Source organism: Scleropages formosus, chromosome 10 (genome assembly GCF_900964775.1).
Source record: "Scleropages formosus chromosome 10, fSclFor1.1, whole genome shotgun sequence".
Classification (NCBI taxonomy): domain Eukaryota; kingdom Metazoa; phylum Chordata; class Actinopteri; order Osteoglossiformes; family Osteoglossidae; genus Scleropages; species Scleropages formosus.
Window position 1 is genome coordinate 29,419,453 of NC_041815.1, and position 16,732 is coordinate 29,436,184.

At 46.0% G+C, this 16,732-nt stretch overlaps 1 protein-coding gene across 3 annotated transcripts in view; it reads right to left on the reverse strand.

Annotated features, from left to right (window-relative positions):
* The window catches only part of LOC108932435 (synaptotagmin-like protein 2), a 28,850-nt gene extending 13,579 nt beyond the window's left edge, over nucleotides 1–15,271 (reverse strand). For all 3 annotated transcript variants that reach the window (XM_018748852.2, XM_018748851.2, XM_018748850.2), the window contains exons 1-8: nucleotides 15,214–15,271; nucleotides 11,760–12,057; nucleotides 9,243–9,367; nucleotides 8,823–8,934; nucleotides 5,537–5,603; nucleotides 5,291–5,396; nucleotides 3,804–4,340; nucleotides 961–3,465 (exon numbers count right to left, since the gene is read on the reverse strand). In XM_018748852.2, the coding sequence (XP_018604368.2) occupies nucleotides 961–3,465; nucleotides 3,804–4,340; nucleotides 5,291–5,396; nucleotides 5,537–5,603; nucleotides 8,823–8,934; nucleotides 9,243–9,367; nucleotides 11,760–11,860 (3,553 nt within the window). In that variant the 5' untranslated portion in view covers nucleotides 11,861–12,057; nucleotides 15,214–15,271. The remainder of the gene's footprint in view (nucleotides 1–960; nucleotides 3,466–3,803; nucleotides 4,341–5,290; nucleotides 5,397–5,536; nucleotides 5,604–8,822; nucleotides 8,935–9,242; nucleotides 9,368–11,759; nucleotides 12,058–15,213) is intronic.
* Between the last annotated feature and the right edge of the window lie 1,461 nt (nucleotides 15,272–16,732).

The following is a 16,732-nucleotide window of genomic DNA, read 5'->3' on the forward strand; positions in this document are numbered from 1 at the left end:
TCCTACCTTCAGTCATTGTGCTGTAGTACACACACACACATTTTCAGAACCGCTTGTCCCATACGGGGTCACGGGGAACCGGAGCCTACCCGGTAACACAGGGCGTAAGGCCGGAGGGGGAGGGGACACACCCAGGATGAGATGCCAGTCCGTCGCAAGGCACCCCGAGCGGGACTCGAACCCCAGACCCACCCGAGAGCAGGACCCGGGCCAACCCACTGCGCCACCGTGCCCCCCTATATTTATATTACATATAAATTATTTTTTTTCTGAACCACTTTATTAATAATATTACATATACTGTAAACATATATTAAATATACACACATATATATAAACTTTTACCTGTTATGTTATATGCTGAAAAAAGTTAATCATCCGTGACAAAACTTAACTAGAAGTAAAGTTCAGGAAATGAAGGGCTATGAAAAAGAAAGGCAATGATTAAACAAATAGGGGGGTGTGGTGGCGCAGTGGGTTGGACTGGGTCCTGCTCTCCGGTGGGTCTGGGGTTCAAGTCCCACTTGGAGTGCCTTGAGATGGACTGGCGTCTTGTCCTGGGTGTGTCCCCTCCCCCTCCAGCCTTACGCCCTGTGTTGCTGGGTTAGGCTCCAGCTTCCCACAACCCCGTGTGTGTGTGTGAGAGATTAGACAAATACTTAGCTGTACAGTTTAAGTGCAGAGCAGTAGGTGGCATAGTGGTTAAAGTCAGAGCCTTGCACTCCAAGGACCTGTGTTCAAAACCCTTGACTAAGGTACTTTGCACTGAATAAATACTGCAAAAATTACCATGCTGTGCGAAAGAGTAAATTGCCATAATTCACTTTGGAGAAATTTTGTAAAAAAAAAAAAGATCCAATAAATTTGTTCAGTTTTTAATACTTCACTGAGTCCCCTCATTAAGGAAACAAGCAAATATATATTTGTTTTGATAATAAAAAAAGAGAACAAGTAACTCACAAGGTGAACGTGTCCAAGACTGAGACAAGGCGTCAGATACTGGAGTTCCGAAGTCGCCATCAGCAGACAAAGAGACTTGTCCCTCATCTGCCTTGGGGGTCTCTGGCATCTGAGGCCTCACGGAGATCTCAGAATCCAGGAGCATCCGCTCACTGTCCCGCTCTTCCTTCTGCCCTGATCTACGTACCGTTTCGACATCTTCCTGCTCTACGATGCCCAGATAATGCTGATAATCTCGAGAAATGATCGACCTTGCGAGAGGTTGCTGGACCTCGGTCTCCTCTGAGGAGCCGGACATCTTTCTTCCACTGCGTCTTCCACTGTGATTTCCATCATGTCTTTTTTTGGCACTTCCAGGAACGCTTTGCTGTGCTTCTTCCTCCAGGTTTTTGACGAACGTGCTCGTTGCTCGCCGGAGATCGTTCGCTCTTTCATTTGAATTTCCCGAACCTCTTCTTCCAGCTTGCTGAGAATGAAACTCTTTGTCCTCGGAGTTTGACACGGACTTTGAGGGAACTCCATCGCCCGCTGAGGTCTGTTCCGATGTCCCTTGTGAGCGCAGAAGAGAGACCGTTACCTGTTCAGCTCTTCTGCTCCATGACTGCATCACGTCGGCTTTATTTTCAGCTGCAGGTTGGCCTTCAACAGAAGTTGACCCTGTTCCCACCTCTGAGCTCCTCTGATTCTTGGACAGTTGAACGGGAGACAGTGGCTGCTCCTTTTCTCCAGTCTCCCTCCTAAGTGGTTGGGTGTCCGTGGAGCTCTGCTCATCCCAAAGCGGCTTTCTGTAGGACGTCCTGTTGTCACCCGGTGAAACTTGAGGATAGAAATTTGGATTTATGAACTGCGTGGGGACCTGCTTCTTCTGCTGGAGAGCATCCGTTGACTCCAGTACTTTGAAAGGGGGACTCTTCAGATCGGCCATTTGGTTTTCTGCAGTTGGAGACTGAGGGTCTGGATCACTTGGAGCTGCTCCTCCCCAGAAGTCGCGTAGACTCTGGAACTGAGAGTTGACTGCATTCGGTCCCTGGAGCGTGTCCATTCTTTCCTTCATCGAAAGGACAGTGAAGTTTGGTTTTTGGCGTAACAGGGTGGAAACAGTCGGCTCTGTCGGTTCCCTTGGTTCTGTTCCAGCACCCCCCAGGTCACCCGAAGAGGAGTCAACGGAACTATTCAAAGGAGTTTCCGCTGCATGTTGGTCTGGTCTCAGTTCTTCAACTTCCATTGACATTCTAACAATCTTGGGTGCGAATGTTTCCTTCTCCCAGAAAGACTTGAGATGTCCAATCTTGCCAGCTTTGTTTTCGGTTGGACCGAGTCCCTGTCTGAAGAGCGGCCCTGGCATCGTCTGCTGCACGGGTGTCGCATACCATGACCAGGAGACAGCGGCAGGAAGGTCCATCTCTTTGGTCCTCCCAGCTTGAGAGTTATCACCTGGGGAAGCACTGGTGGGGCGCCCTTCTGCGTTGAAGACAGAGCTATTGTTGACATTCTTCATCTCGAGGTCATTCAGCCCACCCAACAAGGCGTTCTCCTCGAACGTAGCAACAGAAACAGCATCTGGACCACAACCTGAGCTACTGTTGGCGTCCACTAAAATGGTGGAAAGGCTCGTCTGCTCGGCCACTGGATCAACACCACTTAGCTCATCGACAGATTGCTCCTCGCTCTCGTAAATGACGGGATTCGGTTTGGAAACGTGGGTCTCCTGTATGTGTCTCACGTGTTCTGGTAATGAACTTGTCCCAGCAGACTGGGAAGGGTCTTTGCTCTTGGTTTCATTGTGTAAATCTGTCTTTGACCTGCTAATCAGTATTTTGGGACCATTACTTCCTTTCTCCCAGAAAGACTTCAACATCTCAATTTTCAGCGGGGGTTTTTCATCCTGCGCCGCTTGTTGTTGAACTTCACGTTGAGCTCTCAGAGCTGAGCCGGCCGATTCATCTATTTCGCGCACGTCTTTATTTACCGCATTCCCTTCACCTTCTTTCTGATGTCTCAGCTTTATCTCAGCAGCAGATATGCGGCGTTGGGGTTGGTAGGCCTTCTCCGTGTTGAGAAAGGAACGGAAGGGCTGAAGCACAACCACCGGTTCTTTTCCAAAGGCTTTCAAGTCACATTCACCCTTTCCTCCTGGAATCTTGGGTTCTTCAAGAGCTGCTCCTGGAACAAGGACCTTGTCCTCTGAGCTGCGGGTTCTCTCTAACATCACTGCCTGTATCTTTGGTGGTGAGGTCTCAAGAGGGCCTGGTCTGCTCAAATAAATCAGGTCTCTTGACTCAGTGAAGACTTCTGCCAGGGCCTGAGCATCTTCAGCAGGTTCATCAACGTCCTGCACGAGCAAGTGCTTGTTTATGTCATCGCTGCCATCGGAGCTCCTGCTGAACCACTCCAGGACCTTTGCTACAGATTCTTCTTCGTCTCCAAACTCCTGATTTATCACCACTGAACTGGAGAACATGCCGGCTCTGACGTCTCTCTGGACTCGAGTGCCATTCTCATTTACTTGAGAACACCAGTGGGAAAAAATATAAATAAGAAAAAAATATAAATGCACAATTTTTATGGTGTTACTATTTTAAACAGCAAAAAGCATCTGCTAAATAAACAAATGAAATGTAAATAAGGCAGGGTACACCATGGTCACGAGCCAGTCCATCACAGGGAAACATTATTACTATTAATATCTGTTAGGACACTTAGGGCTGAGCTGCTCCCGGCTGCTCACACACTCCAGTAAAACAGTGCGTGTACGAGCCCTTGTACGCACCACACACACGGCTCAGAACACACTCACATTAACGGGATCTCAGAGTTCCCTCATTTGTTCCTCAGGGTCCTACCTGTGTGTAAACCTGCCCAGGGGGGGTCTTCCAGCACCTTCGGCTCCGACTCCCCTGTCACCTGCTGCCTCCCCGGGGCCCCGAAGGGACCGGCTCCCGTGCCTTCATCGTTTCCGTGACTTCTCTTGTATTCGAGCTCTGCTTTATTTGAGAGTGCGGAACTTTCCGGGTTCGGCAGGTCAGGCTCCCGCTGCGCCTCTTTTTCGGCCTTTTCCACACTTGCATGTTTAGTGGGGACGGCAGATGAAGAGACTCTGACTTGTATCTTATTTAAATTGATGACAGTCGCATCCTCGTTCTCCCGAGTGGCACCGGCCGAGCCTGGGAGGGGGCTGGAGCTGTACCGCGGTACGCCGACACTGTACCGCTCAGTCCCATCAACCAACCCAGGGAAAATGCCATTAGAATCGGGGAGGAAGGCCTGGGCCGTGTATATGATTGTCCGTGTTTTGGGCACAGGGGTCTGGTCCACTTCTGCATCTTGGATGGCACCCGGAGCTCCGGAATCCGTATCCGGTTTGCGAGTCACTAACAGTTCTGCGGAACATTCAGGAATCATGTCAGCTGCAAGAATACATTCAATGCAGAGTGGAAAAAAAGCCACAACCCTCCACCAGGTGGCGTAGTGGTTACAACTGCCACCTTTGCGCTCACGGGTGACAGGTTCAAAACCCACCTCCAGCTGTACGACCCTTGATCGCAGTGTTTACCCTGAATTGCCCCGTGAAAAATGACCCTGCAGTACCACGGTAAATCACTGTCAGTTGCTTGGGAGACAAGTGCCAGCCGAATGAACAAAGTATGGATGAAGAAATTTGGTATCAATGGGGAAAAATGACTGTATCCAGAAATCATAACCATTTCAGATGTGAGAAAAAATTGAAGTTGTACATTCAAATTTGCCGATAGTTCAAGCGGAGCTTAATCTACATTTTTGTCATTTTAAACAGTGAAATCGAGGATTTAGGTTACAGTTTCCTCAGTACCAATAAAAATGTGTTGATAATCTTGTAGTTCTTTTCTGGTACATTTTTAACAAGTTGCGCACATAAACACATCACCAGCAGGTGGCATAGTGGTTACAGCAGCTGTCTCTTATTTACAGCACTTGGGGGGGTTGCAGGTTTGAATCCCACCCCCTGCTGTACTGCTCTTGATCTAGGTACTTACACTGAACTGCTCCAATAAAAATTACCCAGATGTATAAAAGGGTAAATTGCTGTAAAGTAGCTTAAGACTGTATGTTGTTTTGGAGACAAGTGCCAGATAAATGAATAAATGTAATGTAAATCTGAAAAAAGATTAATTACCGATTGATAAAAATGTCTCAGGTATGAATATGTCCACGTGTAGCTTTGTATGCAAAAGAATGAACTTCCTCTTTAACCACTACACCACCTACTGGCCTACTAAGTAAAATTTTTTTGTACCATAAGTCCAGTTAGTGTGTTTATTTTTCTTTAGGTACATGGAGCAGCAGGACTCACCCTCATCTGATGACTTGAGTGGCTCCACAGTGATGCTCATCTGGCTCCCGCTCTCCTTAGACGTGTCCAGATCCAGCGATGTACCGTTGAATGGGTTGTGTCTTTGCTTCAATTGATAACAGCATATTCAATAACACACAGTACCATTGTGGTAATGCACTTATAATTCTTTCCGTTAAATCTTATTTTGTCTCACTATTCTAATAAATTATATATTTTTTTTTTCCATTTATTTTTTTAACAAACCTTGGCTGGGGACGGGAATATTACAGTTGGTTGTTGCAGGGAATCCAGATGAATAGTGTTCGTTTCTCTAGAACAAGCAAAATTCAGAGAAAAGTAAGAAAGTGTAGAAGAGCGTCAGCGAGTATTTCGGCATTTCTAACTGGCAAAAATCAACACGAAAGGCTTCCTTCCGTTAGACCCGTCCTACAGCACATCCCACGTTTCTCAGAAGCCTGGGACTTAACACGGTGCAGGGTGTATTTACATGCGGTTACTCACCTGTATGAAGTTATAAACATCAGAGCTAAAAATTTTCAAAGATACTGGGAACATTCTTCTGCGTATTTCCAGCTTTTTGGTTTCATTTCCTTGAGTTTTCTAACAGGGGGGTGTGGTGGTGCAGTGGGTTGGACCGCAGTCCTGCTCTCCGGTGGGTCTGGGGTTCAAGTCCCGCTTGGGGTGCCTTGCGGCGGACTGGCGTCCCGTCCTGGGTGTGTCCTCTCTCCCTCCGGCCTTACGCCCTGTGTTACTGGGTTGGCTCCGGTTCCCCGCGACCCCGTATGGGACAAGCGGTTCTGAAAATGTGTGTGTGTGTGTGTGTGTGTGTGTGTGTGTGTGTGTACAGGAAGTTCAGTGATCAATACACACACGCTACCCACAGCCACTTGACCCCAATGGGGTCACGGTGAACCGGAGCCTAACCCGGTATCACAGGGTACAAGGCTGAGGGGGGAGGGGACACACTCCGGGCGGGACGCCAGTCTGCCGCAAGGCACCCGAAGCAGGACTCGAACCTCAGACCCGCTCCACAGAGGGCACCGACTGAACCCACCGCACCACAGCGTCCCCCAGATGACCCATAACAAGACGATAAATGTCACGTGTTTATGGGGTAAATCAGCCAACGGTCTGCATTTCACAGGAATATGTGAAGACAACATTTTTAAACTAGTTTTAATTTTAATGTAGCTTGAGGATAACAAAAATATTCAAATAAAAGTTTATACCTTTTTTTATCCATTATAGCCATAACCCAAAGGTTCACAGATCCTACCAAGGGAATAAATCAAGGTACACCTCACTTTTACTGAATATACAGGTCATAAATCAAACTGAAAGTGGCCAGATGCTGCACACATGCTGCACATGTTAGTTCAAGTTAATATAAGGTAATTAAATAAATGCCCTCAGACTAACGGGTGTCCCATCCATCCATGATGTTCCCTACCTCCCATGAACGGTTGAGGAACAAAGAATTAATGAACTAAATTTTTTCATATTTCTAATTCATCACGACTTTTTGGTTCGTACGGAACGCGAACCCGGAGGCTTTACAGGTTGTGACATACAGCAGTAGTCGGATTTACGAACAAAGGTTCTGCTCACAAGTTGAGGATCCTGTTTATTTTTATTGACTGCTGAACAAGTGGCTGAACAGGGTGTATCGGTCCGGTATGTAATACGGTAAAACAACGTAAGGGGAATTGCATCATCCGCTTGATAACCGTATCTCTCATTAAACCAGTATGTCGTCTTTTTTATCAGCCTTCCTTCCGCCTCCATACCCGTTTCCATCTCATCCGAACCCGCGTACGTACTCAACCCTGCGCACCTTCTCGAGGTTTGAGAAGAACACATCCGCATGGAAACAGTTCACCTTAAAAACGGATCTTCCCAGGACACACGCTCACGCAACTAGTATGTGCTCATATTTTCTGGGGCGGGGAAATAAATCACTTCTCGCATGTAATCGAGAGTCTTTTCGAATCCCCCCGTGCAAGAAACGGTGTGTGTATCTAGGCTCCACCTCAGTTGACTCAGCATGAGTCACGGGCTTCTCACAAGACCTGAACACCTGAAAGACACACACTGCCGCAGGTGGGGCAGCAGTGCAAACAGCATGAAACCTGACACACAGTTGGCTTTTTACTAGAATATCAATCCTTCTTATTTCATTTGCTTCCTCAGCAAACTCTTCTGACATATATATTGATTAATTCAGCTGACGCTTTCTCTGAAGAGTGAAATTGAAGGTAAGTACGTTGCTCAAGGGGACTACAGCGAACGAGGGGATTCGAACCTGTAACCTTTTGGCCCAAATATAGCCACTCTAACCACTATGTCACCCCCTTCTACCACTGAGGTCAGGAACAAAGAGACAAAGAGCAGAAATTAAATCCTTCTTTTTTAATTCATCCCAAACTCTACTCTAGCTAGGTGAATTTTACCGTCATTTCACTTGTACCTCAATTCTGACAATGTGGCTGACAGCCTGTCGCTGTTATACGCCGGGTCCTCGTGTTACGAACGCTCAAATTACAAATTTTCAAAGATACAAATATTTCCTGATTGGTTATTTCTTAAGTTCTCTTTACGTTTCTATGTTCCAAAATGCGCCACCTGCATTTCCACAGCCGGACACTAGTTGGCGGTAAAGAGCTCCAAACACGAGAAGTGCGGAACCAGTTTCGTTTAAGTCGTTTCCACGGTGTTTACAGCTCGTGCCCCTTGTTCCCGAGGGTCATCGATCAGTAAGAACACAACCAATACTGCCCTGAATCATTACGCGGTGAATCACGCAGCGATCGACCTCAATACGTTTGCGGAGACGACATATTTTTGTTTGCGGTAATTTTAAATTCTTTTTATTTTTACTGTAGCTCAAAGTTAATAAAAATGTTCAAATAGAAGAAGCATTACTCTTTCATACAGCTATGTGTAAGACTTTACGGAACATACCCAGCAAATAAATCAAGGTACATATTTACTAGTCATTTTATTGACTGCATAGATAATAAATAAAATCAAAGTGCACAGATGCTGGAAAATGTTGCACATGTCATGTTGTTTCAAGACAACAAAAATAAGAAAATAAAATTCCTATAACAAACTGTCATCCCATCCACGGTGTTTCCTGCTTCGGGACAGACTCTGAAACACAGCCGCCCTGCACAGGATGAGCTGCAGATGAAAACGGACTAAATAAAAAAGTCTTACGGAGAATTTTTAATTCATTACACCGTCACCTGAAGCTTTTACAAAACCTAACCTGTCAATAAATGGAGGAACGTTTGTATTATCCTTTATCGACTGCGACATAGAGGCGGGATTCAGAAATTAATGGAGCGGCGAGCACACTTCCGCTTGAGTTTGCAAGTTGAGGACTCGGCGTCTATTAAAATTATGTGATGCAATCAATACACTGGATTCGGATATTTCATCACACCAGAGGTAGGTTACACGTCGTGCTTCTCTCTTGTAACAAACACAGCAACCGGCCGTGTGAACGTGTGACGCCCCGGGTCACCTGCTTGTGCTGCTTGGCTCTGACCGGGGGCTTCCGGAAGGTTCTGCACTCAGCTGGACATCCTCATTTCCTTGAAAGGCGAAGCTGGGGCTCTTGAACTGCGCAGATTCCACTGTGCAAACAGGGTGCTGAGCGTTAGGGAGCCGTGGAGGGAACGTGGCTCAACATTATCGCCACGTACGAAAAATAATAAAAGATATCCATGAGTAAATATGAATTATGTGTTGTTAACGCGAGTTTATTTTCACTCGTCCAGGTTCCCAGGCCGATAAAACAGCCAAATAAACGTCCCAAGAAGGAGCTCGAGAACTGAAGTAATGTGAATGGAAAAGTGAATTAAATTACATTAAATTAAATTACATTGAATTAAATTAAATTAAATTGAATCAAATATGTGAAAACGTGAACTGCAGGCCTCACTCAAGGACGCCTTGATAATGTCGGAGCCGTGGTTCCTGTCCCGGTATCTCTGCCACAGGGCCTCGTAAAACCACCGTCCCGTGAGGAAGCGGAGCCGCTCCTTGTCCTGCTGCTTCTCCAGCTGCCTAAGGAGACAAACGAGAGGAAGACGCTGAGGCACAGCAGTCCAGTGGAACACGGTTCACCGCTGGGACAAGCGGTACAGGAACGCGGAAAAGAGCCATTACTCTAACATAATTGGTCACACACGGATTATTCGTGGCACAGCAAGTGGAGCTGATGTCTCACAGCACCTGGGTGGTGCGAGAGGATGTGGGTTCAATCCCCCCTCAGCATGTGTGAAGTTTGCATGTTCTCCCTGTGTGTGTGTGGGTTTCTTCAGGGTGCTCTGGTTTCCTCCCACACTCCAAAGATGTGTTGTTCAGGTTCACCCATAGTGTGTGAGTGACAGAGAGAGAGAGAGTGTGTGTGTGTGTGTGTGTGTTCCATTGATGTATGGATGAGTGCCCCAGTGTAAGTAGTGTATCTAGCAGTGTAAGTCACCGCAGTGAATAAGGTGTGTGGGCTGATGACGCTACATAGAGTTAACTGGGAATTGCTTTGGAGAAAAGTATCTGTTAAATGAAGAAATGTATTACTTCTTTCGAAAGACAGCGTTTCATTTTCCTACACGTCCACCATAAAGCCGGGGCCCCGCGACGGAGACGCAGCTCAACGCACTGGTTTCGCGTCTCAGACGGACATTGTGGGCTCTTTGGGAGAAAACCAACAACACCAGGAGGCTGTAAATAAGAGGGAGCGCAGCAGTCATTTGCTCAATCAAATCTACGGATTATTTGCCAATAAAGCAGTTCATCCGAGCGGCGCTCGGATCCCGTCCTTCACTGCCGGACTGCCGTCCACCGCAGTCGGAGACAAACAAGCCCTGTGCTGTGGAGGCGCGTTGGTTAAACACCCCACCCATGAGTTGTGTATCTCAGATGGGACTAAAAATCACACAGTGACACGAGGGGCTTCCTGGTCACGTTCTCCAAGTAAATTCCCCTCGCTGTGACATTTAATGAGTCCGGTGTGACTCCTCGTCGGCAGCCGTCTCTCCCCATCTCTCACATTGCCGCGTTCATCCATTCCCCCAATTCTAACTGCCACGATTTCCACCGTGTCATCGAAAAATCATTTAAACAGCACAACACTCTCATTTGTATGCATGGAAATGATAACACCGACATGTTTTATAATATTTCTAACAAAACTGCTATTAAATTAATTAATTCAGCTAATGCTTTTCTCCCAAGGGACTTACACTGTTAAAATACAAACATTTACCCACTTATACAGGCGGGTGATTTTTTGACTGAAGCAATTTTAGGGTAAATACCTTGCTCAATGGTATTATAACTGGAGGTGAGACTTGAACCTGCACCCTTTGGGGGCAAAGACAGCGGCTCTGAGCCCTACACTACTAGCTGGCCCTAGTATGTCCTTGTCTTTTAGTGTGATATTTTTAGTTATTTTTATTTGTTCATTTGCCATCATTTACCATCATTTACCACACACCCACTACAGGGTTGCTGGGGTTTGGAGTCAACCCTCCAAGCATAAGGGTGTAAAACAGGGTACACCTGGGACAGGGACATCTGCAATATAAAGGACTTTGCATTTATCTGACACTTTTCTTCAAAGTGACTCACAATGCTAAGGTCACAGTTATTTACCCACTTATACAGCTAGGTAATCTTACTGAAGGAATTTAGGGTAAGTATCCTGTGCAAGGGTTCTACAGCTGAAGGTGGGATTTAAACCTGTGACCTCCACATTGAGAGACAGCAGCTCTAACCACTACACCACCAGCTGTCCCTGAATTAAACTTCTTTCCTTATAGCCTGCTGTATAAATGGGTAAATCACTGTCAGTAGTTGAACAGTGAAAGTCCTTTAAGAGAAAAGCATCATTTAAATGATCGAATAACAATAATACTGAACTTTCTGCTTTAGCCGTGCTATTATATTTACCTTAATCAAGGGTTACGATTGGCTGAGACTGGCAGTGCAGTAAGAAGTAGGAAATGTGTCTGTACAGTACTGTTGAAGGACACAGCAGGCGGTGAATACACCCCACCAGAGTGCTGTGCTCCTCCACGTCTGGCCCCTTGGTTGTCCCACACACCAGAAGTCCAAAATCAAAAGGTTGAAGGTTCTTAGTTTTGGCTCCAGTGTGGTGGACTGAGCTCCCTCTGCCCCTCAGAACTGCTGAATCCCTCGCGAAATTCAAGACGACAGTCTTGAAACACATGCTTCTCTTCTGGTCTCCCACCTGTTCCATAAGCTTCTGATAGAACAAAAATGAATTGGTTCTATATGCAGCTAACCGTGTTTTGTATGCTGGCAGAAATGGTGAGTGTAGGCTGAGACTGTCTGACAGAGATCCTGAGGACCCGGGAACCTTGCAGTCCACAGTTCCGCCCACTGACCGCACCACCAACCCAGCTGAAGGAACCCGGAGAGGTTCTGCAGTCACCTGACTCGCTTCTCGTCCACTTTCTTGAGTTCTTCATCCCTGTTGAGGACCATGAGGATCCTCTCCCTCTCCTCCCCCGTCAGGTAGCTCAGGTCAATCATGATGACTGCGTGGTCCTCCTCGGCACAAGGCTGGATGGGCCCCGATCCCGGCACCGTCCGGACCGGTGCGAGCAGCTCTCTGAGCCTCCAGGCTGGTCTCACCGCATCATGCGGCCACCCGTGCGGGAGCCACCGTGTTCGCTTGGAGACCTCAGACTGACCGGGCCGGGATGTCGCACACGCTCGGCACGCACAACCTGCGAAACAACGTTGGGGAAGATGCTTTCATATCGTAGCCGTGACGCTGCTGCCTTTTACCGTGGTTCACCCCGGTTTAGAAAGTGCTTTAGAGAGCATCACGGCTCCCGAATTCAGTGGCACGGCTTGACGCGAAAGTGACCCGGACCCCCGCGGCCTGGGGGACGAGCGGCTCGTCCGTCTGCCCGCGGTCCCGTCTCTGCTGGCCTCAGCCACCTGTCACGTGGCTCCTGTCACAGAAGGTCCCCTTGTGCTCGGATCATATGGTGCTGACTTCAATTACGGGCCACTTGCAATTTCGCTCCAAGTTAACGTTCCAAAAGTTAACAGCTTTTCACGAATCCGCCCGGCACGGTAAAGCAGCAGTTCGCACCGAGGGACATGCGACTCGACGGTTTGGCCGAGGCCTCGTTTCGTTTGGATTTCTGGGGAAAACGGAGAAGATTTTATTACTATTCAGGGCGGCGCTCGGCAGGAATCGCTCCGGCCCCCTTTGCGCCGCTGGATGTCCATCGGTAAAGGTGCACGTGTGTGGATGTGAGAAAAAAATACACATTTTAAATACAGAGAAATACAGATCAGGAGGGGAAAATAAAATTAGAATTAAAAAGTTTTATGCAATTATTTCTAAGAAAATATATGTGAGAATTATATATGTAAAAAAGACAAATTTATATTTGGGTCATTATCTGAAAATGGACTGAACACCAAACTAATTATTAAGAGTGAAGTTAAGGGTACGTAGATATTGTATATGGAATAGATATGAAGTATTTACACATTAAAGCGAGAGTTTGTTTCACAGAAAATGTCACCTATAAAAGTGCAACATTTCAAAGGCGGGCGGCGCCGACGCCTCGTACCGTGTTTACATCATATATAAGGAGGCAGATCTTCGGTTTTCAAAAAAAATTATAATTTTTTTTTTCCCCCTTCCCAAGATCACAACTTATTTTTCAATTCAAAAAACAAAATTCGGCTCCCCTACACCATCGCCCAGTACCCCGGTTATATAACGGGCCCTATAAGAGCTCAGATGAGACCCGGGGCCCCCCCCCACGCTGACTGTCAATGCGAGTAAAAAAAAGATTACAATGTGAAGAACAGTATGCAAAAAATTATAACTAGAATACATAAAAGTACTTAGCTTTAGGCCCCCTGGCTCTACTAGTGCGTACATGACGCTGTACCTGTACAGCCCCCTCACCTGAGGAGAGGCCCCCCACTGAGCTGAGGCCTGTTACTGTTAAATGGCATCATTAATATTATTAACAGTGTAATTACACAACACTAATATGTCACTGATGTGCTTTTTTGTGTGTTTTTAGCTCAACCGAACTTGAACAGACGCGCGTTTGGCCGAGAGCACGCCCGGCGTTCTTCGGAGAAAATTCTGGAAAGAGATGTTTTCTCAGCGCACAACGTTCACCTTGAGGAAAACCCACAGAAAGAAAAGTTCTCCCGTGCAGGAGACGTGCTGCTGTGTTTCCGCTCCCGGGTGTGTTCGACAAACACGGGGAAGTTCATGAGGACTGTTGACTTAGCAGGAGTCGTCATGTTGACCTAGCGTGTGAAGGAACACGAAGTGACGCCGTGAGGCATCTTGTGCAAAGGCGTCAGCTAAACTAATAATAATAACAATAATAATAAGAAGAAAAAATGTGACATTAAAATCCATTGTCACATGCGGTGATGTAAGAAGAGATGACAAAGTGCCATGTTAACTCAGAGCAAAAAATATTACAGACTCTGAGAGTTCAGGCCATGAAGACGCCCTGATAAGAAGTGTGACGAGTCCAAATGACACTTTTCATCAAAGGTGTGATGAACAATTTTTGAGTCGAGCACAAATGTAAATTTCACACACCGAAGCTGCAATTTTCCCTTTATTTTTCAATAGGACATTTACCTGACTGTGGAAAACTACCTCTATTTTATGTCCATTCTCACTTCAATGAAATAAAGAAAATATATTGTTATAGATATTCATAAAATTGTACTCATACTCACACGATGAAGAAATAACTTGCAGAAAGATATTCGCGTAAAATGATCATTTCTGTCGAACTTGTTTTGTAATGTATAAACAGCCCTTAAAAATGACCAGATGCACAGGTCTGCGAGAAAAAAAAATAACCTACTTGTGTGTGTGTGTCCTGATTATTCTTAAGTGGTAGGAATGGAAACAAGTAAAACCAGGGTCATTTTACAACACTTACAGTAGTATGTTAATTACACACAGTACACATATAGACAATAATAATCTAAATGTCCCAGTATATATATATAATACACTGTACATATTAATAATAATAACTTGTCCGACTGTAATATACACTACACGAACAGTATATATAGAAAGACATATAAATAAATAAGAATAACCTGAATGTCCCACTGTAATATAGTACATTTATAAAGTATATATAAATATATTATACAATAGTAACCTATATTTATTTATTTGTACACACACACACACACACACAGTATGTACATATAGTGCTCACACACACTCGGTGCAGAAGTGGAAATACACTCCAACTTCCAAGAGCATTTCAGTGAGCAATTCAAAGTTTCCAACTGAAAAGAAATTCTCTTATTCTGCAATAAGTGAAAAGAAGAGCCCTTTTCCAGCGGATCTGCATGATTTACACGTGTTTATCGGCTCAAAAACACAGAAAAGACGTTTATTAACAAACTAAGAAACGGTTCGTACAAGAATTTATAAACCGGGTGAATAATCCGGTGTCTCGGCGTGTTTAATATTCATTAAGTGACACTGATTATTATCATTATATTTATTAATCACTATAATAAAGGTTCCGTGTCGTTCGTTGTTCCGCCGCGACGCAGCAAAAAATTTTACTCCATCTCAGCTACAGAAAATACTGTAAATCACCATGTTTTCCTGCGGGCCAGGGATGCGCACGTGGGCGGAGGTAGAAGGAGCAGTAATTTAAAGAGCAGCAGGTAAATAAACGGGATGTCAACTGGACTCCCCTTTAAGTTTTCTTTCGTGAAGCTGCGCAAAATGGAAACGCCGGAGGTACAGCGAGGTAAAGAAGGGGAAAGGAAGTCGGGTGACGTGAGGTAAAGTAAAGCCTGGGTGTAAAGCCGGGCGGTAGAGTAAAAATAATATACCATACGCATACCTGCCTCGGAGCGCAGCTCCCTTAAGTTTGCCTGAGAGACACATCAGTTCGCGCTTTTCTTTATGTCCCGCTTCGCTCGCGGGGGGGAGGTTTTATTTACCCAGTGACTCCATAGCGACCGACAGTCACGTAACACACACACACACACACACACACACACCCACCCACACAGAGAGAGAGGACTCGAACCAAAGCCTGAACCCACAGCCCGTGAGGCTCCAGCGCTACCCGCTGCGCCGCCGCCTTTTCTTCCGTCATTTAGGTTAAACCGACCGAATGAAAAGTGCGACTTGAACAGGTTGTAAAATCCATCCATGTCAGTGAGCGGTGTGTTTGACAGTACAGTATAGTACAGTGCAGTATAATATGGTGTAGTACAGGACAGTATAGTACAGGACGGTATACTGTACTGAATGTCCCACCTGGAGCATCAGACATCTCCACCCACATCGCTGCCTGCCTGTCGAACATCTCTGCATGGATGTCTGATCACCACCTCCAACTCAACGCCTCCAAACCAGAGATTGTTCACCTCCCAGCTGCCTGTCCTCCTGTCACCATCTATCGATCGAACCGGACAACTCGCTCATTTTGCCGACCTCCTCGGCTAAGAGTCCAGGAGTGGCGATCGACTCGAGTCTGTCCTTCTCTCTGCACATGGAAGCCACAACCCGGTCCTGCGGACACATCCTGCATGATATTCGTAGGATCCGTCCCTACCTCACGTCTGGATACTGCAACTCTCTCCTGTGTGGCCTTCTCGCTACTGCCATCAAACCTCCGCAGGTGATACAAAACGTTGCTGCTCTACAGCTGAGTTTGATTTGCTGAAGCGTTCACTTGTATCTCCTCTACTCGTTTCTCTGCACTGGCTTCCTATAGCTGCCCGGTTTTGTCCTACAAATGCATCAGTAGAGCTGCTCCCAGATATCTACAGGACATGATCAACCGCTACACCCCAACCAGACTGCTACGCTCTTCCACATCTGTCCGCTTGGTGGTCCCACACACGAAAGGTAAAGCACGGAGGTTCTCGGTTCTGGTTCCGTTGTGGTGGAATGACCTCCCCCTCTCACTCAGAACTGCTGAATCCCACATTTAGAGTCTTAAAATTCATCTCTTCCAGACTCACTTCACCCATCATCTCTTAAGTTCATGTAAGGTGTAAATGTTCATGCACCATAAATTTAAGATCATCCCCGGATAAATCCTTTACGCAGCTACTCCTGTAATGTAACATAAACGTTTATATGTATCTCAAAAAAAACAGTTATTACTAGGAATGTGATCAGGACTCATTGATATTCAGATAAAGTTTAATGCAGCTACTCTTGCGATGAACGTTGGTTCATACGGTGGAAAGAAACAAACCAACTGCACTTAAGAATCACACGTCTGCATCTAAGTGTCTCTTCCTGCTCATGTGATGAACACACTGTATTTCATATGAGATGTTTGTCGCTTTGGAGAAAAGTGTCTGATAAATGAACACGTGTGCTACATGTAATGTATAATACAG